Genomic DNA, 19,332 nt, shown 5'->3' on the forward strand with positions numbered 1-19,332 from the left:
AGCACAGACAGGAACTGTCTGTTAACATTCTGTTAGCCTTTCGTGCCTGTGCTTCTAGAAACGTGCTAGGGTTTAAGAAAGCATGAAGTGTAGTCCTCCTCATTTTATCCGCGTCCTTGCTTGGCACGCCCGCTATGGCGTTCCGTGAATCCCCCTCGATGAGTTCAACTTGCGCGAGCTTTGAGCAGGCTCAAGTCCTCCTGATCAACGAATAGAGAACACTGTCTTCCACTTTCTATTATATTCAAATAATCTTGAGAAGTCCTCCGTCCGCTGACTCCCCGCTCAACCTCCTGGAGCTTCGATCGGGTCGCCGATTGTGCCAGCTGTCCGCCACCATGTCGCAGGACGAGCCAACAGGCACTTCTCCTTCCACCATCTCGGCCTCGGCTACCCAGCACCTCCACCACTTGTGACGTAGCAGTCGTCACTACGTTTATTGCGACTCGAAGATACGGCGAAGCGATCACGCCCACAGCACAGATCACACTCGAGAGCCAGCCCCACAAGCGATGATGAAGAAGAACCCCATATGAGCCCCACATGATGATGATCATGTACAGATGACAAAGAATAGCTTATATCTCGCTACAATATAACAAATCGGTACAAAAGGCTAGGTTCCCTAATGTCTTTCTAATAAGCGAGGAAGTTTCTCATGAAACAAGCGGGAAGAAGATTCACGATGTTATTACGACTTATTTGAACATGAACAGCTTGATATCATGTGTTCCATTTGAGCGTACCATTTGTACGTGACCGCAATCAGTTGTGTGGACGCATCCTTCCTGACACGTGTCTCACTCTAAAATTCTGGATCAGCGATTGAATACAGCTGCGTTACCTGAACAGTGAACAGTAGCACTTACTAGTACCACGGAGAGCTTATTTCTAACGCATAGAGGGTTGATTTTGGCTGCATTTGCATCTGCTAGAAGGAATATTCCTTGTAGCACCGGATATTCAACGCATCGTAAAGCGCTGAAAAGTGTTCCGAGATAAATAACACTACGCCTGTTAGCTCGTGCAGTATCTGTACGTTAATATGATTTCATCTGGCGTCAAAACGTACAGCCAAAAATACAGGGAACATTTGGCTGGCTGTCCGATGAACAGATCATGCAACAGTACTACGGGAACAAAACCTGTCAAGGACACATTTTGTTTCTTGCGTCTAACAGAGACGAAAGAATACATGAAACGCAAGGAGTTCGACCACAAATGAGCCCCGCTTGGCTACCCTACACTAGGGAAAGTAAATAGGGAAAGCAAAGATCAGGTGAAGGAGAGAAAGATAAGGGCTGAGTTTTAGAACGACACAAAGTTCTGCTAGTTGGTAGGGATTAACGTTCGAAAAAGGTAGGCGTGCCGACACGGATGCCACAGAAGAAAAACAGACTACCCAGGCAAAGGCGTGTGCGTTGTCCTTTTTTCTTCTCTGGTGCACAGATTTGCGCAAGAGTCAAGGACATAATAGAAACTCTCAGCTCTTTGTGACGGAAAAGTGTTCAATGTGGTTGCCCACAGGAATCGCATGAGCGCTTTTGTGGCCTTCTGTAGCTGTTATGTGCGAGATCATTGTCCCAAAATCTTGTTCCCTGAAGAAGGTCTCCCACCTAGAAGATTTAGAACCGTCCGGCGGCAGTGCTTTCTATAATAGGCGTAGCACTTACGCCGAGAAATATTTTAAATGAAACATATTACTTCGAATAAGACCCCCATAGCTAATAAATAATAAAAAGAATGTTCATAAAAATTTTAGTTCTTCCTCAAAACTTTCGTTTTGCTGGTGATAACAAATAATTTCTTATGTTGAAAACAATAACCTAAGAGGGGGAACTTGACAAAAGTTACGGAATCCGTAAATTAGTGATACCCATTAAAATATTTCAATTTCGATTTCAAGAAAGAAAGACTTACCAGGGAAGTGATGATGTAGTTGTAATATTCGGTCATCATTCCGATTTCCGATGCCTGAAATATAGAAAGCATGGATAGATGCACCTCAAAAGGCACAATATCATAAATCACAGATTTATAACTCAAATGCTTATGTGGTTTTAAGGAACGCTAGAGAAATCCTAAACAGAGTAAGTAAAGTGTCAATATATGTGTCAACTACTATGTCTTAGAGCTCTTTGTATTTCCCATAATTATAATTCCGTTTCCGTTTTCTTTCGACGTTCGTTTTATGCTTTTTTGCTGCAATGCCTAGATGAATGCTTATTTTTGCACAGGGGTTTGCACATCAGAGAATATCCGGGTCCTAAAATACAAGTACTGTAGATACAAGTGGAAAGACATGCTTCTTAAGGCAATACAAAATACTCACTTAAGATATATAAAATATTATTCACTGCTCGTTGAGAGATTCCGTGCTCAATGATTATAGTTGCACGGCGATGACATGCTCGACATAATCAAACCTAGCGTGTTCATTTCTCTAAGTTTATATCGCGCGTTTCACACTACACTCTGATATTTCGATTAGGCATGGTGGCGCAGTTTCGATCGTAGCGCCTAGCCCTATCGTCTTGGTCGCGCAACTTTGCTTAGTCCTGCTGTCTTCCGTGGTCGGGGCGCGATCGGACCATCGATATGGAACACGCGAGCATCGCACAGGCAAACCAGACCAGCCCATGAGCTATCAAGGCCGAAGATTTGCACAAAATTTTCAAACATACAGCCATAATTACGTTACTTTGTCTATGTTACGTCTATCGCAAAAAAACGCGCCTTTGCCTTAAACTAGTACAGTGTTCACAATGACGCGTTCAGTTTCTCACTTTTCCCACATGCGGCCTAAAAATAGAATCTTCTGAACTCAGAGATAGTTTCCTCTCCGTCACTTTCAACATTCATCAACATACTAGAAAAGTGAAACGCAGAAGACGCCATTTGACACATCCGCATATATTCACTGTAGTACTTGCATTTCTTGCGCATAACATTCCTGCATTTCAAGCTCCAAACTGTGGTCATTTGTTCGCTGTTATCTGCATTATGTCTGGGACTTTGGATTGGTCATGGAGTCACCATTTTTTGAATAAATTTTAGGGATGCTCTATTTATTATTGAGCGGTGTTTTTACTCTAACCAAAAGTATTGTATTTCACATCGTCATTGGTTATTTTTGCTATAATTAAAGTAGCTTTCTTTCGTTTTTTGTTTTATACAACCCTGTAGCACGAGCTGTTTCTTTTTCTAAAAGTGTCTAATACAAGGTCCATCTGCTTTGGTCTCACTGAGACTGGAACTATCGCAAATAAATAAATGAATAAGTAAGAAAGAAACATTCAATTTAATATATATATATATATACGTTCCTCCAAGGATCTCCAAGGATCGATAGAAAGACAAAGTGTTTCGAGCAGCAGAAATGTTCCTGTTTCACGAAAGAAAAAAAAAACATTCATCCTCTCGAACGTAGCCCGAAGCTACAAAGGAAACTCATGCGGGATTCTTTACAATACGCGCTTCTTTCCTTCAACCGTATGGGTTGCCTTTGTACCATCGCGCTACGGTCGGGAGGATGATAATTTTTCTATTCATGAACTTTCATCCTCCCTGAGGGCTTCCTCATAAGTGATTTACCTATGTTCGTGGCTATTCTCACTGCCTCTATTGCATGTTTGTAATTTAGCACCTGGCTAAGCCTGTAAAAGCATTTGTGCACACTTCGTACACTGTGCAAACTTCGTACACTTAGCCTCCCTTAAAAGATATATTCTGTAGTTATCTAGCATATAACTGATCTTTCGGGGGAACTTCAGCGAATAATATATCTCTGTGCCAAGTATAGGCATTTGCTGTTTTACAGAAGTTTTTTTTCGTTTTTTATGGGGTTTTACGTGCCAAATCCACTTTCTGATTATGAGGAACGCCGTAGTGGAGGACTCCGGAAATTTCGACCACCTGGGGTTCTTTAACATGCACCTGAATCTAAGTACACGGATGTTTTCGGATTTCGCCCCCATCGAAATGCGGCCGCCGTGGCCGGGATTCGATCCCGCGACTTCGTGCTCAGCAGCCTAACACCATAGCCACTGAGCAATCACGGCGGGTTTTACAGAAGTATCTCAGTGCCAGCATGTAGCGCTGTTCACACTGTCGTTTTCTATCTGCTGGCAGATTTAGTCTCGTATGCGTAGAAGCACTGCGTACCTAAAGATGTTGGATGATAAACGTCCATGCGCAGCACACTAAAGTTACGCGCTTACGATACGTTTACCGCTGTGCAAACGACCACACGTACATAGACACAAGAAACGACGGCTGTATGGTCAAACTTATGGTATGGACAAACTTAACTGTGGTAAAATAATAACGAATTTAGCGTCAGAAACGTCATCACAGAGAGGGTAAGACATAAAGACAGGACGAGCGCTTTCCCATCTTGATGCCCTCCCCGTTCTGTGAAGCTGCTTTTGGTGCTAAATTTATTATTATTTAACATGCACCAACTAACCCAAAAGGAAGTAATACTAGCAGCGGTAACATTCCCCTCCGCCAATAGAGAGTGCATATGAGCATGCGCAAGTATTGTTCCTGAATATATGCTCGAGGAATTACAGTGACACTATCTGAAATCAATCATTGTAGGTTTGCAAGAGCTGCACGCGCGAGTTTTTGCGTACGCGAAGCTAAATATCTGTTCCTGTCTTGTGGGGCGTGATGCACGTCCAATTTGCATGCTTACATTCACAAAGCATTCTATGCCCGCCTACCTCAAGCTGTTTTGTAATAACCCATGGCGAGGTACTACGGTCAATGCCAATTCATGAAACCGGTTTTACAGTTGTGTTGCGTGTTTCATACAGTGTTAATTTAACGTCACCAAGCAGACAAAAAAGAAAATTCCCGCCTGACAGCTTTCGGCGCCCATAGAAAGAAAACGTAATTGCCTATAATTAAATTGTGAGCCTCAAGGTTAGAGCGCGTGCTTGGCACTTAAAACGCACGTTCCTTGTGTAATTTACTGAAGAGCGCGCAAATACTTGCGGGGTGCAAACCATAGACCCTTACTATGAAAAAGTTGCTGCGTTTCGGAAAGGCACAGCGTCCAAAATATCTGAAAGGCAAAGCGTCTTTTCAGTTTTCCTTTGTGACTCCATAAACGCCTCGAGTGAGTCTACAAGAGAAAGACGAGTGTTGCCGCTATTTAGGAACTAAGTAATCCGAATGCACCCACGCTCGGAAAGGTGGAAACACGGCGTGTAGTGGAGACAAACAGATGAAACAGCCTGTTACATCGTTTATGTGGAAGTGTTGTTGCGGCATATGTACAGTGCATTTTACTGTTAAAAAAATTATGAGCGTAGAGCGCACACAAATTTTCTTTTCGTCAGCTGTGCAATCGCGCAGCTTAACATCAAATTATTTGTGACTAGTGGTGCTGTTCCTTTTCTGCACATCCGTGCACTGCATTAAAATAGCTTTATGTGACACTTGTAGCTGTTGTGTCACAAAATTGAGAGTCGCACATTAGATCATATCTTTTATTACTTACTGGCACTGAAAGCCTTTTTTGCATTGTAAACCGATCAATTATGAATTCTCGAGTAAAATAAACGTCGGCAGGACCCATCTTGTCCACGGTAATGGTGATTGTCGATAGCAGTGGGTTAGCATTCAGTCAATAAAGCTACACAGCGTATCGCCACCGTTGGAAAGGGCTTTGTATGAGCCATGTATAGCTGCGGGACTCTCATTTGGTGTTTCCCTAAGAACAGTCGGTGCCATCTAGCCCCGCTGCCACGAATCCTCCACGTGGTCTCCGAAATGCATGAATTGCCGGTGTGTGCGAACACTGGAGAACGTGCCATGTAGCTACCAGGCTTCTTTCTGGAGACGCTGCGCCATCTGGAGACACTGCTTAGAATCGGTGCCTTGGTCCCCTAGACGAGAAGCATGGCAGGCCGGTGACTTCGGACGACAAGAATAGGTCTCTTGCTTGTCTCACACTCGGTGGCACGTAGTTGTCACCGCTTCATTAACGTCACCCAACTCTTGTCAGGCCATCTTCGTCATACCGTATTCTTCGTTTCATCGATGTCAGTGTGTTCGTGATTGTATTGCACTTATACTGTACAATAATCAATCATGACTATGCCGTCCTTGTCTTGCTGTGATCGTCAGACAGTCGCTATCTGCCTCCATTGTCAGACCCTCGTTGCCGTGCCTCCGTAATCAAACCATCATCATCACTCTAGCTTCGCCATGCCATCGCAATCGCGCCATCTTCGTCACAGAGGCTTCGTGATGCAAACATCTTCACGCACTTCTCATCACGCATTCTTCGCCATTCTATTGCCCTCATGCCGTTGTTACGCTATCGTCGTTGCTGCATCGTCGTCATCCGGTCGTTGTGCATTCGCTGTCATACCAAAATCGAGATGCCATTGCGATCGTTGCATTGTTATCTTTGTAACTTCGACATCCGACTTTCGTCATGCGGTGGTTCATTCGGTTGTCGTCAGGCTGCCTTATCCATGCCATCGTCGTCGTTATTTATCGACATCTCATTGTCATTATGCCATCATTTCCACTTCGTCATTACATCGTCACAGCGCCGGATTCTTACAGTGGTCGTCACGCCTCCATGCTCATGGGTGACCTTGGCAAGCGAGTGCCTTAGCAAAGTGGGTTGTTCTTGGAGTATTCCGCATATAGTAGAAACTACGAAACATTCAAAGTTACCACTACACGTGTTAAATAGACGTCACTTCAATAATATCGTCTGTCGCTGCATTGTTCGATTGCCTGCAGTTGTTCTAACCACACCTCCTTACTATAGTTAATCAAGCACTAAGCTACCAAGATCCCACTTAAATAATTCAAGTTCCTTTTGAAGCTGAATATTACCTTGGACAAAAATGTTTTAAATTTACCATTAAAAACGCGTGATTGACCAAACGGAATGAGGTATTTATTAGGCGTTATGCTGCACATTTACTTTACTACCTTTGAGATGACTTTCTCTTACACGCATTCTCCCATATTTGAAATATTCTTCCTTGTTTTATGACTGGCATTTTTTTTCATAGATCTGTAAAAATTATTATGTTGCTTTGTTTTTACCGCTCATGCGATATATTGTGTATTCGTTCTACTTTTTTTTTCTTTTGCACAAATTTCAAGCATGTTGATCTACCGCATCATCCTGTTTACTGTGCTTATGAAATTGTAGAGAAGTGCTGGTACACAATGCGAAGTTTTCTACGGGTGACATACACCTTGTCAGGCACTTTCCTTTTGTCTTAGCGCCCTCTTTTCATAGAAACAGAACAAACTTTCACTATTTGCATTACCATCGACAGCCATCGGTTGATGAACTGTGTCATAATTTGTTTAATACAATGTTGTTTTAATCAATAAAGCGCAACACTAACTGGAAGCCGAGCTTTCTCGTCACACATATTGAATATTAGGGTAAACATGGAGCGGCTGGAGACGAAAATTCAATATGACGAGGAAAACGAAATCAAGGTGAATGCCAGAGCTCCGGTGTTCATCTTCTTCTCGTATTGCTCATCATTTCGAAAGTTAACGTCTCGAAGCTGACGTGCGCCTGAGAATTCGCTTGAAGTTTATGCGCCCTGCGGCTATGAGTCGTAAATTGCAATATTTGTTGTAATTTTACTATTTAATATGTTCGTGAGTATGATTATATTATTTACTGAATCGAGCGTTTTGGTTTGTCGGAGAAGTAATCCCTGCCGCATCTGCCAAGTTAGATAAGTATTTCAATCGTGATATCTGTCGCAGTCAACTTAAAAAAAAAAACATTTAGTGCACCTAAAAGAAAAACACATGGCATACCATGTTAGCGAAAGCTAGTGAAACACAGCTGACACATCACTTTAAAGGCCCGTGACATACGGAACATAAAGAAAAGCAGTTTCACAACATCTTAAAGGCATGTTTCGGGCTTACAAAATGTCGGGGCATGAGGCAGTTGGTCACTCTTTCTTAGTTACTGCTTCTGAAAGAAGCAGTGATACATAAAAGGCGATAGAGGGTGAGCCAGAAAGTGAGAAAGAGAAGTGCACTTATAGCCACAGCTATAGCTGCAGCCTCAGAAGTTAGTGGCCGACCTGTCTCGAATCAAGCTAAACCATCATTCGATCCGCAAAAGCCGTACGATACTATGGTCATTCCGCTAATGACAATGTAATTAGAATCGGCTTCGTTAGCTTTTACTAATGGCATCATTACTATTGTAAGACCTCGTCAGCCTCTTCTGCTTGCGGCCGTAATAACAAGATGTCATACGTACCCATCACCACCATTGATGGCTAAGCGCCTCATTCAGAATTTATCACTTTCGGGATCATAGCTGAAGGCGAGGCGTTGCGCCGAAGGCATAGTGCGAGGCGTTGGGCAGAACGGACCGAAGCGGCTCTATTGCAGTGTGATGCTTCAGCGCGATGTTTGCCACGCTCTTCTCGCTTTGTGCAAATTTTACGGGGCACGGACCCAGTCAAGCATGTTGAAGACTTTCTGTCCGCACTACTAAACATTCTACGATATTTGAGTAAAGGGTCGGTCATATAGCAAACTATTCCTAGTCTTTATTGAACCATGACGCTCAAGAAAAGGTTTTGCGCATTTGAGTGTCCTTGCCAAAAAAAGGACCACCTGCACGCTAATGATCATTACTTCCAACGCCTTTATCGAACTGAGCAGCTGTGTGGTATACGGTCGACGATGTTACAGCACTGCTGACTGGCGCATGTTTTGCATGCGCCTCGAGAACTTGTAAGCACCACTCCAACGATCACGTCAAGAATCAGTTGGTTGCCTTTCCAAATAGGACATTAATGTCGGTCGACGCACTTACTTAAAATTGATGAAAAAGTGAGAGAACACCAACTCGAAAAACAAAGTATTTAGAGAAAAAATAATATATGCTTCCTCTCCCACGCTGGGGCCTTCTTCACAATGAGAACGATTTGTAGTAGCAGCATATTATGCGGCTTGAAAAGGTTGCCCTAGCGCCACGCGCACACATGCGGAAGGCTATTCTTGCAAGAACAAAAACCTCATTCTACATGTTCACGATCTTTCCCTCTAACTATGCGCTCATGTATTATTATATAGAGCTTGCGTCAGTAGAACATTCCACGTTTGAACTTTTTGCATACGTGGTTTGAGTTAGTGAGTGAAGACTTGTATTGCAGGTCCGGCGAGGACGCGCACTCGTCGCGCACCCGGCTAGTGCCACGTCGGGACCGGCAGGTCTAGCCCACTGGCCCGGTCGTGGGCACGCCGGACAGCCAGGATTTGCTTTTCTAGAGCAGGGCTACGCAGAAGCGAGTCCCACTCCTCCTTGATGAACTTGGAGTATGACGACCCGCACTCCCAGAGCATGTGCACTAGAGTCGAGGTCTGCCCACAGGACGGGCAGGCGTCGTGACGATACACGTCAGGGTAAGCCTCGTGCAGAACGGACAGACACGGAAATATGCTTGTCTGTAGAAGTCTAAGCGAAACGGCTTGCGCCCTATTCAACTTGGGGTGAGGGGGTGGAAAGGCCCTTCTAGTCATGTAGATGAATTTGACACCTCGTTGTGAGTAGTGGGAGCGTCCTTGTACCCATAGGGAGGAGGGGAGTCGGCACTCCTTACAGAGGGAGCGTGGTCGGTGAGGTCACGCGCAGCCTCGTGCGCAGACTCATCGAGTTTCGGGGGAGGACCCTCGACTGACCCTACATGAGCGGGAAACCAGTGGATTGAATGATGCGTGAAATCATATGGACTCGAGCTGCTAAGAAGACGAGCAGCTTGTTTGGCATTGGAACCCTTTTGAAAAGCCCTAACTGCCATTTTCGAATCGCTATATATCTCGGACCCACGACTGTCTAGCAGGGCGAGGGCAATCGCAGCTTGCTCGGTGACTCCGGGGTCTGAAGTGCGAATGGAGGCGCTATTGGAAATCTTGCCACTGGAGTCGACCACAACGACGGCAAAGGTCTTCCCATCACTGTATTCCACGGCGTTGACGAACCTTGCTCTAATGACTCGTTTTTTTATCTGTTTGAGGATAGCTGCTGCTCTGGCCTTGCATCTGCCCTCGTTGTGGACGGGATAGACGTTTCGGGTCATAGGAACCACTTCGAACTTGTCTCGAATACACCTAAGGATAGTGGTACTGACCATCGGGAAGCCCGCAGGGTGGTAACCCAGTTCTTCGAGGATGCGTTTACCTGCCACTGTAGTGCTCAGGCGAGTGAGTTGCACGAGTTCTAGGGCTTCGGAAATCTCCTCGGCGCAGTTATGCACCCCCAGCTTGAGGAGATCCTCGTTATGGGTCCTGATGGGTAGCCTGAGAGCTCTCTTGACTACTTTGCGGATGAGAGCGTTGAGCTTGTCTCGCTCCACTCTGAGCCAGTTGTGCATAGAAATTGTGTACGTGAAGTGGCATAGTACGAAGGCATTGATCAGCCTGAAGAGATTGTTTTCCTTCATGCCTCGGTGCCGGTTTGCAATACTGTGAACGAGGCGGAAAGCGTTGTGCGTCTTAGCGATGATGTTGCGGAGAGCCGTTCTGTTCACGCCGTTAAATTCAACAAACATACCCAAGACCCGAATAACGTCGCCCCTGGGTACAACTTCCTCCTCCTCACCCCCCCCCCCCCCCCCCACTCCCTTAAGAAGTGCGAAGACTGATGCTGCCTTCGGAGACTGGCTTTCAATCTTTGGGTCTGCCTCCCTTCTCTTTTCTGTAAACAGCAGCTCCGGCTTGGCGGGGGAGCATCGAAGTCCGGGGGGCCGAAGATACTCCTCGATCACGTCGATCGCCCCCTGCATGGCTTCTTCGACTCTGTTCTCGCAGCCGCCGAAGCACCATAAAGTGATGTCGTCCGCGTAGATGGCGCGCTTGACGCCCTCGATGCGTGCCAACCTTTCGGAAAGACCAGTCATGCAGATGTTAAACAGTGCGGGGGAGATGACGGCGCCCTGAGGAGCGCCCGCCCTCCGAGGGGCACATCGTCGGAGCGGAAGTCTCCAATACGAAGCTTGGCCTTCCTGTGCGTTAGAAAAGAGCACACGTAGCTGTGGAATCTGGAACCGAGACCCAGGTCTGAAATGATCTTTACGATGGAGGTAAGGAGCACGTTGTCGAAAGCCTTCTCGAGGTCCAGACCAAGCAGAGCCTTGACATCTCTCGAATACCCATCCACAATCTGATGCTTGATTAGTTTCATGGAATCCTGCGTCAAGAGTCCCGTGCGGAAGCCGATCATGTTGTACGTGCAAACCTCGTTGCCTTCGAGGTACCCGTTGAGCCTGTTGAGGATGACGCATGGTTTCACAATCACTGCGCCTTCATATTAGTCCACTGATCGCCGCTTTTGAAGGCCTATCTTTAGTGGTCATATTGGAACACCTTGCGTGAAAAAGTAATTTCAAACACTTCTCCGAAGACGGGCACAAGAAGTTTAATTGGCTTAATAGCGGCATGATAAACTTATTGTTCTCTTAAAGCAAAGCTACGATAATGCACTTATGCACTTGCAATGATTATTGTGTATCGCACAAGACGATACACAATTGATAATTTTGGTTCTCTTCGCACTGAAGGGGATGGGTATTGGAACAGGGATGGAAAGGTGACCTAAACAACTGTAGTTTCTCGGAGTCAATGGCCTACAAGCCCTTCTGCATGGCTTGCAGACTCGTGTTTTTTTTATTTTTCTTTATTGTGTGTTTCTTTCACTTTGACATCTTGCAGTACGTCCCATCTGCGCTCTTCACTGTACAAATTGTTGTGTAAAGTTTGCGCTGTGTTCGGGTATTTCTTCTTTAGTCACCTTTTGTTGTTTTGCTAATACCCCCCGCCCCAACCCTCTCTCCGCCAGTGTGTGATCACCCAGGTAAAGTTTAGAAAGGAAAGACGGAGAGGTCAACATGAGCTAGTGCTCTCTAGACCACGCAGTTATAGTATTAACGGTTCAATTTATGTAATATATCGCTTTGAGCTCCGGCAATAAATAAAGCATTGGATGTTTCCAGCTATAACAAAATTCATTACGGCTTTGAGATACCGCTTTGCTGCCATGGAACATCACTTAGAATATACTGATGACGCCTTTGTAAGAGCAACAACGAGAATTCCGTACGCACTGCGCAGAGGTTAAATAGACTGCGTCATTTCAGAGCAACGGTATCACGTTAAATCCAAGAAACAAGAAAGTATTACAAAGCACCCAAATGTAGGGAACTCAGGCCCTCAGATATATGTCTGCGCTATAGCACCTGGTGCGGACAAATATTAACAAGCGAGCGTTGTTTTGATGTGAACTTTATTCAATTCATCTCAGCCAATTCACACGGTCTTAACGCTTAGCTCCCCCTATGTGCAAATAAGCGGTGTTAGACGCAACCCTGTCAGGGAAAATTAACTCGCATAATTAATTGAAATAGGGCAGGAATGACAAGAGAAGTGAAGTTATAGTAAACGAAAAGGTAATACATCGAAAAGAGGGAGCCGAACCCACACCTTTCGCATCAACCGCCCAGTGCTTCACCAATTCAGCTACAGCGGCGGCCCATCTTCTCTCCCACTTTCTACTAAAAAATATGCATGGTAACACTGCCGCTGCGACGCCTCAATTGGAAAGGTGCGGCAAAAGTAATGCGAAAGGTGTGGATATGACGCCCTCTTGTCGACAAGTTATTTTTCGTGCGCTTTCACTTGGCTTTTCTCTGTTATTCCTGCCATTTGAAAAAAAAAGAAAAAAAAAGAAAAAAGAAGAGAAAAGATCCCAAATAATTTCATCTGTGCTGCCCCTGGCTCTATTATTTCTTTTTGCCTAGATTGTTGCAGCTACCGAAAAAAATTGAGTCCCTCGGAAGCCGGCAACCTTCTGATGAAATAGCTACATCTGAGGGCGCGTACAAGAACAAGCGAAAAGTCAAGGCGAAAGTGATGCCTTCATTTGCCATGTTCGATTTGCCATAGGGATGCCTTCATTTGCCATGTTCAGTTAGCATGCCAGACCACTTAATTACTCGTGGTAGCCCTCGCTCATGCGGAGTTGCAAGGAAAACCGGGCAGGAGTCGCAAGAAAGCCGCGATTCTCACCGCTTCGAGAAACTCGTACACTCGCTCGGTGGGCACGTCGAGCACGATGTTGAACTCCTTCGCCAGGTCGACCCGCTTGAGGAGCGTCTTTACGGCACCACCGCCTGGCCGATACAGCACGAGGCTGACCCTCGCGCCCAGCGCGAAGGAGGTGTTCAGCACGTCCTTCATGCGCACGAAACCTGCGAGGTTTAGTTAACGAGCGTTGGCTAGCTAGCATAAAGTTATGTTCGGCCGGTTAACATGTAAACATGCGTATGTTTTCCAAGTTTTGCTGTCCCTTTTTAGGAGTGGCGTCATATGTAACGGCTCATTTAGTTTATTAATAAATAGAACGTGCATAACCTTTATGCATTTACACTACTTCTTCCAGGTAGATTTGCAAAAAGGGTGTTCTCACTTCACCTGGTCAGTTGTTTGATTATTCACTTATTTATACTTTCATCAATTTATCTTGTAGTATCCTTGAAGGCACCCTTGACAGAGCACATATGGACATAGGGACATTTTATGCACCCTTGAGGGTGCTTTTTTATGCCATGCGTAACCCTTATTGCTGTCAAATTTCCTTTTTCTTTTTTCTTTTTTATTGCACACAAGCTGATACTGCAGTTTCGATGAGAGAAGACATAGTTTATGACTGTGCTATTCTGGTCACCTAGTGCGTAGTGAAATATCTGACGTGAGATAGTTTTACAGTGATAGCTATGAAGGTATTTTATGTAGTTTTCGCGTCGTCATGTATTTGTCCTATTCGACGACTCAGTGTTCCCCCCCTTAAGGTTTTGGGTGCTATCCGTAAAACACACGAGCTCCATGAAGGGCACAAAAACTATAAATGTGTCTTCCACACGAGGAAAAATAGTTGATTTACAGCTGTACAAATGAATAGTTATAACAACACACAAAAAGCATGGACAGTTACATAGAATGAGTGCTAACAAGAATACGCAGTCAGGAGTGCAAATCTGGAAACTACAAAGCGAAAATTCTGTTTCCCTTCGAAGCCTAGCCATGCAAGCGTAAGTGAAGTGGTACTAACTATGTGCGCCTGCTCGACCAACGTAATGCATTAAAGCAGTTTTTCTTGAAACTTCAGCCTTTTCTCGATGCCATGCTCTCTAGACTACTGCAACCGACGGTGCATGCTAAAGTAATCGTAAGCATTACTGAAAAGAAGATTTCCTTGATAGAGGTGACCATAAAGCGGAAAGGTTGTTACAAAAGGTTGTTACAAAGCTGCCTGCGAGCAGGTTTTTTCCCTCCGCCCTACCGTCTAACATGTATGCTGACAAATAAACATTACTAATAAATATTGAAATAGAAGCCACTAGGAAACGAACGCATTTCGGTGCAGCAATGTCTTCACGGCGGTTCACCAAATGAGGCGCCGCTTAACGTTTCAGAGGTCGGAGAAAATCTAAGAAGGAAAGTATGCCTTTAGGCGACGGTGGATATTATACTGCTTATATGGAGATTAAGAGCGGTATTAGGTGAGATTTTTATTGATACAGCATGCATTTGTGAACGTGGAAGAAGGTATCATCAACGTATGCCTATTTTCTCTGCTTTCATTGTGTTTTTCTGTGTTATATTTATTTCTTGCGCTAGCAATTTGTTTCTGTTCTTATGGACCGGTCTTGATATTGTTTTAAATTTTATTGAACCTTCTTTGATTTTATTTTAGCAAGATGTTGCGCCACACGGCCCTTCAAACATTCCAACTTTCCATATTGCGCCGTTAATGATGAAGGGGAAGAGGAGAGGCTATCTATTCCACATTGATGCGAGAAAAGACAAGAGGGCAGGCACATGTACTTAACGCACACGCGATTATTTCTACACTGCCTTAGAGTTTAAGGAAATAAAGGCCCAAAAAGAGAGAAAGAGCACTCGCTGCCTTCCTACACATAGGCAGCTACGCGTCGCGCCTTTACGGGGTCGAAAAGACCAGTCGACTTGAAGTGCAGCAGCGCTTTCCATTGCTTGATGAACCACCGACGCACCCGGCCATGAGCGAAAGATCTTCGCCTCTAAAAACAATGCTGTGTTCATGTTAACCGAAGGAAGACGGCTGTTCGTCATGACGAGAACGGAGGGACGGGAGATTATAATAGCCGATAAACATTAGTACAAAGACGCTAACAACAAGGAGGCGGCGACGTCGCTTTAAAATCCCCGCGCCAGCTTTAAGTGAAGTAACCTGTCTGGCACCGCCATTTTTCAATAAATACTGGACAAATAGTTTCCAACGAAGAATGGACGACACTGTGCTTAAGAAAAAAATTCACGAGAAATGACATTCGAAACCTCTGCGCGTGTTTATCGTGCAGAAAAATCTAGCTCTGATACAGAAGAACCCTTTTTTTTCTTGTGCTTGGCTCAGAAATTTGAGACACAATGGAGAAAAGTCGAGACACACACAGGCGCTTCTTTCGACACTGTTTTATTAGAAGCCGGATCAGGAGTTTATCTACCCAGGAGAAATAGCAAGCATGCGCATATGTTTGTGCCAGGGAGCAATTAGACTACTTTCCTCGATAAGGACAGCGACGGAGTGTTCGTGCACTCTTGGCCAGGCTTAGCTATTGTGGCAGATTCGATTAGTAGGTAGGTCAATTCGGTCTGCGGCTCGTTCGCAACAAAGCACTAATAAAATAGACGCGAGCAGCCGCACGTGCTGCAGTGCGCAACCAACCAGCCATCGCATCCTTTTTTGACATTATTATGATGCTTTCTGAGTCTGTCGTTCAGAAACCACCCCGATCGCCCCACCTATAGCGTTTACCACATGACAGCGGTATTTCGTAAATGACGCCTCCTTTGCGGAAAAATATCGCGCATCCCGTGTTCCTTTCACAGTGTTGCCTTTTGTAACCGACAGGAACCGTAATTTCCAAGCATAAGTTATTTGTTCCAAGTTTTACTTTCTGTATTTCTTCATTAGTTCATGCAATTAGCACCTATGCGCCCTACCAGTGAATTTTTGGGCTATCCGTGATTGTGGGTGTGTGCAATGCTGTGGGGCACCGTAATCATCATCACATTTAGTATATCAGCATATTTACGCGTCTTTCACATGCAAGAAAGAAGTAGCATAGAATATGACCGATTAGCAATGCAGATCAGTCATTTATAGTCTAAAAAAGCATTGGGAAGCTGGATGTTAACGCGAAGGAAAGAACAGATAAAACAAAAACTTCTGCAAGATGTTCACTTAGACTACCACTACCTCGAGATAAACTACATTTGTTACGATCTTTTGCAAGTTTGACTTTTAAACACGCAAGCAAGTATTAGTGAATGACATCTTTATCAGTTAGGTGATATTTAACGGTGTATTTGATAATCCAAAATGGTTCAAATGATACATTAACAAAGTAAGACCTGGCACTGATTACCAAAAAAAAAGACTATCCTCTTACATGCCAGAATGTAACACCACGGAGGATATTTGCATCGAAGATAGTGCACTCTAGACAGTAATTTTTCTTCGCATGATGAATAAGTGAACATGCCTTTTTCTCTATTTTCCTCACTAGAAAGCTCAAAACGGGCAACAATTCTGCACAAATTTTAGGGAATAGATTATTAAAGAGGTTGTGACAAAAAAAAGGAAACAAGAATAAGACATCAAGAGGAATTGCCCAATAAAGATACGTGCAAAGGTTACTGTATTCGCTCGTTTCGTGTTCTCCCGTTGCTTAGATACAGGCATAGGCGTTGACAATGCTAAACCTATGTGTCGAGACAGAAGGTTGCCGAAAGCTTATCGGTGAAGCCCAACAATTTTTTTAAAACCAAGATCACCCCAGGCGATAATAATTAACTCGGTGTCAGAGAATAAATGCTGGACCGCTTTTTCGGGAACTTTGGTTTGATTCTCAAAATTGACTATTGTGCGCCGCACAAACCCTTCTTGCTCGAAGAAAATGTCGAGGTTCCGCGGTCCGTAAAATTGAAAGCCTTACGGCACAATACCCGCCGACTTCACGATCACACGTTATAATTGATGTGCGCTGGCGCATCGCGCAATTGTCGCTTTTTCTTTATTTCTCGGCCGCGAAGGATTACTAACATTCATTGTATTCATGTATCTTCTATTAAAGATCTCATAACAGATTAACTGTACGGAACACTTCCCTCTAATAGGAGCGCGTAGTGTTTTTTTTTTTGACACATGCATTGCAGAATAAAACACTCTATAGCTACGCTATTTTCTACAACATCTAGTAAAGGGAAGGTAGCCCGCTTCTTTTTTATTAACAATAAAGATAGAGGCAGGAAAGCGCGAGGACAAAACAGGATGTACAATGCTCAGTGATTGAAATGCGATACTCGGACAACATGGCAGTCGGTACTTTCTTGGTGACACTGAAATGGTGGATTTTTGTGTCACATGATAGCGTGAATCTTTTATCGTAACTGCATTCAGCTTCCTCAGCAATCACCAAGTGATAACAGGTGGCGGAAAAGGCGCCGGCCGCCATGCTGTCTGAGTGTCGCGTTTCAATCTCTGAGCACTGTAATACATAGCACGATCGAACAAAATGAAGTTTTTACGCATAGAACGGTAATGGTGCGTCTGGCATCACATAATGTTCAGTTAAGAGGCACCTGCAGCACATGAGTTCCCATCTAAACACGTGGGCTCCTGTCTAAGTACACACACATCACGAGCACACGTAGGAACACATGAGTTCGTATCTAAACACATACATGCATATACGCACATACGCTGCTTTTTCAGAGCATGCAGACTTGCTTAAAGAGGTAGTCAGCTCCCAAGCAATCAGGACACGCTTTTCCGCTAATAACGTGAGTTTCAGAAGTCCAATTAGGGAAAATACATTACTAACGGTTTTCTTTGTTTTTTTATTGCCGCAGTGGCAGTTGTCTAAATCGCAAATTTGGAGGCAGAGGCATTTTCATTCTCACCTATCTTTCATGGTAATCCTGAAAATCGCATCTAAGTCGAGATAATCGTCATCGAATCGCAAAGCTCAATGGAAGGAATATAGGGACCGAGCCCGTCCCGCAGTGCGTCAGACGACAACGGCCCGTAAATAGGTCCGGGGTAAAGTTTGGATGATAGCATTTCACGGCAAAGCCTAAGCCGATGCACAGCCACATATGCATGCCAGGTCAAGTGGACCGTATCAATAGCCCCCGCGACTGGCCGAGTGGTTCCGTTTTATACATCGCTCAATTAGTTTTAACGTCCATGTGACTCTTCAGAAATACGCTTTACTCACTGTCGCTTTCTTCGTAGATGACGGTGACGCTCTTCCAGCGGCTCGTCTTGAGCGCCAGGTCGACGTAGGCCCGGCTGAGCACGTCCGGTTGCGGATACACGTTTACCGAGAAACGGCGCTGGCCCGACGTCGGATCGGCCTCTGGTGCAGTCCAGCTGGTCTGCACGTGGGGGACGTGGAATGCACTGCACGTGGAGCCCAGTACCGACACCACGGAGGGAGAGCGAGGACCGAGCACCAGGGACACGCCTTGCTTGAGCATGCTGCACACTAAAGATCCAAGAAAAGAATACGATATACGCCTGCTGTCAAAATGAACTCATCTACTGCCCTTGATAATGTCCCAAAGTTGCATACATTTATCGAGAGCAGTCATTCTCCATATAAGCGCATACAGTGAAAGTGAAAATTCAAGCGAGCGTGTTTCGCTTGTCTAATGATATGATATAAACACACTGCAGTGTTGTACGACCTGAAGTTGGACAATGAATTGGGAGAATCACCGTAGTCTGAAGAGCTCAAGAGCAGTTTTGACCCCCTCCTTTAATGTTTACGACAATTCAAGTACTTGAGCACTCTTGCCATTTCGTCTACATAAACATTCTTATTCGAAAATCGGAAAGCACATTCTCGGTCAGCGCCGCTTTGAATCGAAACCGTAACCTCGTTTCCAGCAACCCAGCGCCATAGGGACTGAGCCACGCTTCGCATTTATGAAGATGTGTATTATTTTTGGATTGATAGCTGTAATTATTGTGTCAAGTAACTTTTGTGCTTAGTGTAAAATTAAACGAATAACCAGACTCACTGGGAGAAGCCTTGCGAGGGATGATTAGAAGACCTCGTGTGAATTTTGTTTCACATGAAATTTTATTTTTAAGATATCCCATTTTCTAATCAGCAACTGCCCTGCTATTAGCGCTCAATGTCTTCGTCCTGTCTTCGAAAGTTGCAGTCTTATGAGGATGAGCGAATAGCCTGTCTGACC

General features: G+C 44.7%; 1 protein-coding gene across 3 annotated transcripts in view; it reads right to left on the reverse strand.

Annotated features, from left to right (window-relative positions):
• Nucleotides 1-19,332, reverse strand: part of LOC135905790 (glutamate receptor ionotropic, kainate 2-like) — a 352,682-nt gene that overhangs the window by 200,891 nt on the left and 132,459 nt on the right. For all 3 annotated transcript variants that reach the window (XM_065436836.2, XM_065436835.2, XM_065436837.2), the window contains 3 exons: nt 18,345-18,614; nt 13,090-13,271; nt 1,921-1,974 (listed from right to left, as the gene is read on the reverse strand). In XM_065436836.2, the coding sequence (XP_065292908.2) occupies nt 1,921-1,974; nt 13,090-13,271; nt 18,345-18,614 (506 nt within the window). The remainder of the gene's footprint in view (nt 1-1,920; nt 1,975-13,089; nt 13,272-18,344; nt 18,615-19,332) is intronic.

This window comes from Dermacentor albipictus, chromosome 5 (assembly GCF_038994185.2).
Source record: "Dermacentor albipictus isolate Rhodes 1998 colony chromosome 5, USDA_Dalb.pri_finalv2, whole genome shotgun sequence".
In the NCBI taxonomy this organism is placed as follows: domain Eukaryota; kingdom Metazoa; phylum Arthropoda; class Arachnida; order Ixodida; family Ixodidae; genus Dermacentor; species Dermacentor albipictus.